The sequence below is a fragment of the Sapajus apella genome, unplaced genomic scaffold (genome assembly GCF_009761245.1).
Source record: "Sapajus apella isolate SASKATOON/1434 unplaced genomic scaffold, GSC_monkey_1.0 scaffold67, whole genome shotgun sequence".
Lineage (NCBI taxonomy): Eukaryota > Metazoa > Chordata > Mammalia > Primates > Cebidae > Sapajus > Sapajus apella.
The window spans coordinates 8320189-8329994 of NW_022437007.1; the positions used below are offsets into that span (position 1 = coordinate 8320189).

At 33.4% G+C, this 9806-nt stretch overlaps 1 protein-coding gene across 4 annotated transcripts in view; it reads left to right on the forward strand.

The window, feature by feature from the left end:
- The window catches only part of PDGFC (platelet derived growth factor C), a 212326-nt gene that overhangs the window by 197946 nt on the left and 4574 nt on the right, over positions 1–9806 (forward strand). For all 4 annotated transcript variants that reach the window (XM_032248586.1, XM_032248585.1, XM_032248587.1 and 1 more), the window contains 2 exons: positions 2478–2685; positions 7317–7534. In XM_032248586.1, the coding sequence (XP_032104477.1) occupies positions 2478–2685; positions 7317–7534 (426 nt within the window). The remainder of the gene's footprint in view (positions 1–2477; positions 2686–7316; positions 7535–9806) is intronic.

The window sequence follows — 9806 nt, forward strand, 5'->3', positions numbered from 1 at the left end:
TTTAATGATTACTGACCCCTTAATTTTTACTTTACAAAATATTTAGATACATATATAGGTTTATATTTTAGAAATATATAAAACTTTGCATTAACCATTTTACACTATAAATTTAATCAATAGTAACTAAATTAGCTAAATTAAAATCATTTTTTAGATCAATGTTTATATCTATAATAGAGTTTTCAGTCATAGTTCTATCAAAGCAATTTTGTGTCATTGGACAATTATAGAAAACACTGAGTAACAAAAAAAATAGATTTAGTTTCTACTCTCAGAGTTGAACAGTCTAATGGGTAGAGCAAAAACATCATAAAATAATTAGAAAATATCTTAGTCCTAATATTTTAGCCAGATCCCTAACATTATTGAAATTAAGTCTTTAATAGTAACCATTGTACTACATACATGTACTTATGCATATCCATGTATCTTAGCGAATCCTGTAACATTCTGTCATAAACTTCAAATATATAAAATAAAATGTATTTAAAAAACAAAAAGATGAAAGGAGTAACAGCTGAGTGGAGACTTGGAAAGTACACGTGAGTAATCCAGGCAAGGAAAGAGGCCAGACATTGTCATTCGACTGTGCTCTTCTCACAATGCACACATAGGCCCTGGAACAGTGTAGTTACGCAATAAACTTTTCTTTAAAAAAAAAAAAAAAAAAAAAGGATGAAATCACTGTTGGCCCAAGGCTACCACATTCATTTCTGCCAATTATTCTCTGTAAGAATACCCCCCTGTGGGAAGCGGGGCACCCACAAATCTATGAGCCCTACTAAGAGTTGTGCCTGTCCAGAGAAAGGTGCTCCTTTTCCTAGTTTACTGGGCAGCTTCTGCTCTTCACGCCAAGTGCTCACAGAGCAGTCCACAGAGGGAGTCTCTTTCCAGTTGACCCAAAGGAGATATATTGGGACACTGATGATTCCATTGTGCAAGGTTTCATGGATGAATTGGGTTCTTGAAAAGGTCATTGTAATGGTGAAGATTTATGATGTGGATCAACATGGGGGGAGTTTTTGCATGTGGGATGGGGGCAGATTTAGCATAAGTTCAGGTACAGAGTCTGAGATGAATATTATATGTGCAGTAGTCAGTGAAGGGACTAGATTGATTGGAACAAAATGTGCATGTCTGATAAGTAGCAGATTAAATGGGAAGGTGAGCAGAGGTCACTTTGTGAGGGCTCTGAATGCTGTGTAAGGAATTTGGATTTTATCCTCCAGATGAGAAATCATAGGCATTTGTCCCAGCTCATCATAGGATCAGTGATATCTTCTTTAGTAGATTAACCCAGGATTATGCAGCATAGAACAAAAGGAGAGAGAAATGATTAAAGGGAAGGAGATAAGGTTAGAAACGGCTATATATAGTACATGTTTTTAGTATCTAGCCCAGGATTGAAGTAAAGAGAATGAAAAGGAAGAGCTGATGTGTTAGTGCTTCCCTATAAGTATATGAGCATTTTGATTGCTTCCAGTCTTTCTAATTATTGAACATATTTCCATGTGCATAAGTGAATGAATAGTCAGTACTTACCAGTTACATCAGCTGAAGTGTAGTGCCTACCGTACACTAACTTCTGTAGGCAGAGCAGAGGAATTCCAATTTAATCCCATCCTCAGTAAACCTTTTTTAAATTCTTGCCAGTCTCATCTCTGTGAAATAGTATACCTTTTTCGTATGTGAAATAATATCTGTCTTTGCATTTCTCTGATAACAAATGAAGTTTAGCATATTTTCATGCTTATTGACCATTCAAGCGTCTTGTCTAGAATATGCCTATTTTTTCTATTGCATTTGTCTTTAGTTTTGTATATTCTGGATGCTAATCTTGTGACAGTCACATAGTTTGTGAGGGTATTCTCCCAGTGTTTCTCTGATCTCTTAATTTTGTATATTAGGCATTTTATATTAAAAATATATTGCAGGCAATTTATTAAGCTGCTTATTTATGGTTAAGGCATTTTCTATCTTGAGTAAAAAGTTCTTTAATGTCAAACAATTTCTGCCTGTATTTTTTTCTAGATTAAAATTTGGCTTAATTATTTCTTACTCAACTTTTAATTTATGTGACACAAATTTGCATAACTACCAGGTAATTTTTCAGATTAAGGAAAATGAAAAGTGGAAAAGAAAAGGAAAATTTTGTAAACAGTATTATAGTTTTCTTTGTAAGTCTATAATTGAACCATTATGATATTTTTAATTTTTATATATGACCAAAAGATATCCACATCCATCACGGTTTGTGATCATGAAAATTAATGTCTTTTTCATTGATTTCTACAGGAAATCTTTCAGAGTTCACCTTCGTGAAGTCTTTGCAGAGTAGTTACTTCTAATTGGGTTGAATATAATTTCCTTTCACACATATTTCCAGCCTTAGTCTTCATAACTTCTTGCATATGTCCAGAGAGAATACATTGTCGTTTTTAAAACAGTTAACATAGAATTCATTTTACTTTCAGCAATTCACAGAGGCTGTGAGTCCTTCAGTGTTACCCCCTTCAGTTTTGCCACTGGACCTGCTTAATAATGCTATAACTGCCTTTACTACCTTGGAAGACCTTATTCGATATCTTGAACCAGATAGATGGCAGTTGGACATAGAAGAGCTATATAGGCCAACTTGGCAAATTCTTGGCAAGGCTTTTGTTTTTGGAAGAAAATCCAGAGGTAAGCTCCCTCTTCAGATTAGAACCTCATTTAATTTTCTTAGCAGCTAATGTTTCAAATTCCTTTACCACAGCTTCTGAAGGGTAGAGTTTAAAATTCATCAGTAATATATTCAATAAATTTTCTTAACATTTGAGCATATTTATATATTGAATAATAATATATACAAAAGGAAGAACTTAGTTATAAGCCAGTGAGTGTGGAAAATTGAAAGGGATACTTCTGAAAATTCCAGTTATATTTCATCTTCAAAAATATCATTTTGATGAAGGCTTTCATTGATTACAAAAATCATTGCTTACTCACACCTAATACTTGGAATATGTTGATTTCGAGATTCAAGAGAAATTATCATAGCTGCAAAACCAGGTTAGGGGTAGAAAAAGGGGATGTTCTACAAAAGTGTTTGTCTACAGTGTCTCCCATGGGTCAGTATTATATCACTTTGCATTATCTAAGCCTAGACACCTATAAAAATATGAAAAATGACATTGACCCAACATAAAGTAGAATTCGTAGTTTTCAAGGTAGCATCCACAGCAAGAAAACAAGAACCTAAAAGAACCCACACCGTAATAATTTTTTTAAATTTGCTGTTGAAATAATCACTTTTGCCCATATGGGTGTATCTTTCTCTATGAGTGAAGTGAAAGTGCTGTTAATTAAACCCCATTCTAAATGGCCAAGAAACCGGGAATAATGTTAACTGAGTTTTCCCTAAGTTTACCTAATTTTTTTAGTAACATTAGAATTCAAAAGTATACATATCAGACACAAATGAAAATGTATAGAAATAACTTTGTTTACAGTGCACTCAAAAAATCCATTTTAATCTGTCAGAAGCATTGAAATCTGCCACTTTAGAGAAAGTAATGACAGCCTAGAGAATTTATATGAAAGGAACAATGTTCAGTTAATTTGAGCCATTCACAAGGGCAGATTGCAGCAGATTTGCTCTTCTAAATCTTGTCAGAAGGAAACCCAATTCCTGCCCTTTCCCGCTGTAAGAGTGGCAGCGCTTTTGGATCCCGAGCTTTAATCTCAGCAGGTCATGTTCAGACTTGCCCAGCCCTGGTATTTCATTATGCCAACAGACGTGGTTTCCTTTTGGCAATATTTGAAATTGGCGTTCAAGTGCACGGGCAGCCAAATCCTATCCAGATGCCGAAAGCTGTTGCATATTTATAAGATTTGATCTTGATGAATAACTTGATGAATAACTTACAAACAACATTTCCCTTCCCTCCCACTTAGGAACAGGAAGATGAAGATCTGCAAGACTAGCTGAAACATCCATGAATAGAGCCCTTGTTAGCAAATTTGAAGTTGATTATCATGTTGATCTGTAAGAAGCAGGGGCAGTGAATCAGGTTCTAAACTGAGATCTAGTTTTTTGACAGCTGATTTCTGGATTTGAGCCTAAAAACCTCCCTTCTAGCCAAGCCTTTGTGTCTGAAAGATTTGGCCAGAGGCTAGCTTGCATTCAAAAGCATCGGAAGCTGAACCAGGTCTTTCAAATATTCATTTAACACTTTCAAAATTGAAGCCCTTTGCAGTTTGCCAAAACTATTAACTTTTTAAGCATACAGTAAGTGTGAGAAAAGCAGTGTATATTTTTGGAACTTTACATAAACTAAAATGCAGGCGTGGGATAACATCTATGTAGACAAAACCAACTCCCTTCCTGAGAGTATCTCTACAAAGGAATAAGGAGTAAAACTTTTAAAAGCATCTAATTAGACATTGAAATAGATTTTCCACAGAATAAACATATCACAGTGTTACCACATTCATCTTAGAAAGACCACCCTCAGATTACATTACAGTAATAGACTATCTTTGGACTGAATATCTTAAAAGAATGAAGAACTAACAAAGAAAAAATAATCTTTTTTGTAGTAAAACAAAATATTGATGATATTTGCTTTTAGAAATAATGATTTTGCTTGGTGATGTGCTCAAAATCTGCATTCTTTAGAAAAACAAACTAATACATCTTTTATCTTAGGAGATAATTATGAAAAGGAAAGAAAATCTGAACACCAACTTTTACTTTACAAATATTTTGTGAAGGGAAACTTCTTTAATATTGTAGTTAAGCTATTTACAAAGTATGCTTTGGGGCAATATCTTTCTTTTTTCCTTTTCCTTTTTCTCTTGTTTTCTTTGCCTTTTTCCCCCCTAAAAGTACTATACAGTGTTTCAAGAATATGTGACACAGGACTTATTTTAATGAAGCTTCTATGTGTTTGAACCCTTAGCAGTAGGCAGCAAAGATTTCAAACATGAAATGCCAAATTTAAAATCCTTAATTATATTTTTAGAAAACTGTGGACTGCATTAATGCTTTGTTTCCTTTCACTTTCTTCCTCTGGTTCAGGGTTTTCATTCATCCCTTGCTACTGTTACAAAAAAAAAAAATACTGTATTTTCTAAGTCAAGCTTAACTAGTACTTAAAAGGGCTTTTGACTTTTGTGTCAAACATGATAAATGAGTGGAAGCTAAGTTAAAAGTGTGTTTAAATTTTCACATTGTAGCAGGTATCACAACTTAGTTCATTTGGGAAATCTGTTGAACCTTTTATTGTGGTTAAGTAAACATTTTAAAGGGAACATATACAATCTCTTTCTATTATCATGAATTATCATATTTAAAACTGTTTGACATAGGTGAATATGCTTTGAGAGCTGAGAGCTTCTTCACTCACATGCTAAAGAAGTATAGCTCTTAAATAAGCATTGAACATTTTGGCAGCCAGATTTTGTGTTTGTGCATATTTTTAAGTCTTCTTCATCCTTGCCCAGGCATTAACTGCTAGAGAAAAGATTCAAATAAGCTCATATATACTTTTAACAACAAAAGAGGAATGTGTACATATACTATTAGATCAGCAAAATGAAACCAGGTAAAATATGTGATACCATTTAGCATAATGAGCTCATTACTTTTAAGGGATAAGTTGGTCTATTCAGGGCATTTGAAAGAAGGATTTGCTCTTAAATATTTAAAAGCTTTGCTTTCACAGGATCATTTTCAGATAAAAAAAGAAATTTTTCAGTAGCCAAATGAAACAATGATTTTTACTTGAGTTAGAAAAATAATTTTTTAGCTCAGTAAGGTGTTGAAATGAACTCATTGAATTAGAATTTCTATGGTGCTTTCCTAACACTTGACTCAGGCTTTAGTCTGTCATACAGTTTACATACATTTATAGTTTCCAATCTACTTATGCATAATTTTATAATACATTTCTTAAAATACTTAAATTATCAAGGACAATGAAGACAATTGATCACATATATAGCAAATCCAAAAAAGCATTTGATTCTTAATTACCTTGTCATTTACGAATTAATAAAAATTAGCTCTTAATTTAAAAAATTAGATTACCTCATGACCATTTCTACTTGAAGCCATCTTTAACCAGAAAATATTTTCTTTTTTTTCCATTCATGTCTGTTTTCCATATTAGTGGAAAAGTATTTAACTAGGTTTATTATATTTTAGATATTTCCAAATTTTAAAAAATATTTAGAAGAACAAAAAACCCTAAAGGAACATATGTTTTCTGATAGTATTCAATGTCATTGGCATTGCTTTATTTGAATATTTCTAGGGAAAAAAAATAGGAAGAGATATAAGGCAGAAAATAAATTATATTAGAAGTGTTTATTCTAATAGTAATTACCTACTGTTCATGTGATACGTATAAATTCATATTGAACATGACATGTTATTTTGATATAATTTTCCTGAGGCAGAATCATTTTGTAGTTAAAAACAGTGGTTCTTTGAGGATTTATTGCAACAATCTGATGAAAGAATATTTTGTTTAGTCCTCAAAAGTAGGTATTCTTTCATAGAATAAAGCACAAACCACATAGTTAACCAACTTGTTAAAGGAATAGAGACAGGTTATAAATTAGATATATTAAACATTTATTCCACCCATTAGCAGGGGAAAGATAGTGATCTGAAGGAGTTTAGTTAGGCTAAATTTCCAAGATGGGAAAATATTCAATACATTTGAAGCAGTCCCTTCCTACAACTTCTGCTCTTATAAAGCGTGTCGTTTTTTTCATTCTTAGTCTACGCAGCTGTCTTAAAGTGTGCATTTTCTTCATGCATTTTTTATATTTTATGATTCTTATTGCCATAGAGATTACAGAAAGTACTAATGACAGGTTTCAATATTTCTTCACTAATTATAAGAGCTTCAAATCCTTTTAGGAATTTTGTTTTTCATGAAAGTATTCATCATTTTGCATTTTATTCTTCTCTTTGTGTCTTTTTTTTTCTTTTCTTTTACTAAGGTTAAAACGTGTGGCCCTTTTTGTCTCTACTAAAGTTTCCTGTTTATAGCTTTCAACTGTTTTGTTGGCTCTGTTCTTAATATTACACAATGGCGTCTCTTTACTGGCCGCTAGGTCATAATGAAGCTTTGTTTACTATGGAATAGTCCGATTTGTAGTTGCATATCTCTAAAATCTACTTAAAATAAGAGGGGGTATTGTTACAGATATTTTTCATGAAATAACATAAGATTTCTTTATGAAGAGAGCTTAATGAAATACATTCAGGCCCAAAGCATCAGCATCTATTTTTCTTTGCTTTCTTTTATGCCATATAGTGGTGGATCTGAATCTTCTAACAGAGGAGGTAAGATTATACAGCTGCACACCTCGTAACTTCTCAGTGTCCATAAGGGAAGAACTAAAGAGAACCGATACCATTTACTGGCCAGGTTGTCTCCTGGTTAAACGCTGTGGTGGAAACTGTGCCTGTTGTCTCCACAATTGCAATGAATGTCAATGTGTCCCAAGCAAAGTTACTAAAAAATATCATGAGGTAGGTATATAATTTTCCTTTTGGTTTCCTTTGAGTATTTTATGTCTTAGACCAAAACAGTGAATCTGAAATGCATATATGTTTGGAAAAAAGATGTAGTATTCATGAGGAAAAAAAATAAGGTTTAAAAATAGTTTATGTTTTTATTTTTTAAAATTAGCAACTTTAATTAAAATTCCAGATATTAAGGATTTAGAAAGCTTATTCTCTGGTAATACAACACGAGTGGTCAGTGAAGTTTTTGCCTCTCATACCAAAAAAAAGTTTTTTCTGAGGAAAAAATAGTAAAGATTTTCAATTTTTAGACTTTTCAAAATATGAAGGAAAAATATTTCAAAGACAAGCTCAGAGATACATTATTATCTACTTTGGAGAAAGAATATCTTTGATATTTATTTTTCTGCTTGGGGCCACAGAGACTCCTAAGATGACATATTCATAATTATACTAAATGTCATATTATTTATATTTCTTCAAATAACATGTTAAATGTTGTATGGATTTTTTTTAACCTTTCATCTCCTTATTCTCTGGAATGAAAGAAAGTATTATATGACATGTTTGTAATTATTGTTTTTTAGAACCCTGGGAACCTTAGAACTTGTACACTTAACGCTTTGTTAGTGATGGAGTCTCCCAATTATAGCCCGCCATCTCCCCAGCAGCATCATATGGAATACTTCTATTAGGAAGCCATCCTTCTTGATGAGTCAACTTTAATTTCTACAAAATATTTACATTAGACGAAGTCAAAACCTGCCCTTCTGACGTCATGTCAATATGACTGCCTTTCCTTTCATTTTGTCCATTAAATAAGAATACGGAATAAATATCTACTTAATAAATAAAATGATTTTTCATACACATAAAGACCTCAGTGAAAGCCTTAATTGAAGTGAAAGCCTAGCTCTAGAATGGAAACTGGGTCCCTTGCCTTTGGGAATCCAGTGCTTTTTTTTCCACTTTATCAAATGCCAACACAATATTGGTGAAGGGCAGGAAAATCATGTCTTAAGAAGTACAGGTTTTGAAATCATGCATGTTTAGGTTACCTAACAGATGAGGGTTTCACTGAAGGCTTTCTGCCTATGGAAAATCGTTTTATTTATTAAGTAGATATTCATGTCATTTCTTGGAAAAATATAAATGTCATGAAGTAATTTTTAAATGAAGTCAGAAGGGCAGATTTTTGTTGTTATTATTTAAAGGCTTTGTAAAATTTAAAGTTGACTCCTCAAGAAAGGTGGTTTCCTGATATACGTTTGTTACCTGATGCTTCTGGAGAAGATGGGATATGATTGAGGAAAACCAAAAGATACTGTAGCATGATAATATATTAATAAGACATTAATATTAAAGTCTTATGTCTTACTTTTTGTATCAATCACTGGATCTCTTTGTGGGAAAACATTTTAGCCACATAAATATATTTTCTTAATGATTTTTCTAAGTCTCAAATAACAATTTTCAGAAAAGCAAGTCAGGAACTTTATATACTTATAAACTTAGATGTTATATCTTCCTTGAAATGCTGGTGTCCTACCGGTCCAAGCATCTTTGGTGCATCCGTAGGGCTTTAAAGATACTCTATTAGAAAACTATTACATTTCAAAATTATTGTCTATTTTTCTTTGTTTCTATTGAATTGAGAAGTAAGGAAAACAAAAGTCACATTACAATATAATGCTTGAGAACACAAACTCCAAAGCTAGACATCCCATGTTAGAACATAACATTTGTTTGTCGTGTGACTTTGAGCAAACTGCTGGGCCCTTGTGTCTAAATTCCTCATCTGTAAGGTGAGTCTCCAACCATCATACTTTACTGTGAGGATTTAGTGGGTTGATATTTACAAAACACTTAGAATTAGGCCTGGTAATTTCCATGCCCTTAATTTATATTAGCGACTGTCTCACTCATCTTTAGTTTTTCACCATGCCTAGTCTTATTCTTTGATTATAGTAAATGATCAAGGAAGATTTGGCCGGGCGCGGTGGCTCACGCCTGTAATCCCAGCACTTTGGGAGGCCGAGGCGGGTGGATCACGAGGTCAAGAGATCGAGACCATCCTGGTCAACATGGTGAAACCCCGTCTCTACTAAAAATACAAAACATTAGCTGGGCATGGTGGCGCGTGCCTGTAATCCCAGCTACTCAGGAGGCTGAGGCAGGAGAATTGCCTGAACCCAGGAGGCGGAGGTTGCGGTGAGCCGAGATCGCGCCATTGCACTCCAGCCTGGGTAACAAGAGCGAAACTCCGTCTCAAAAAAAA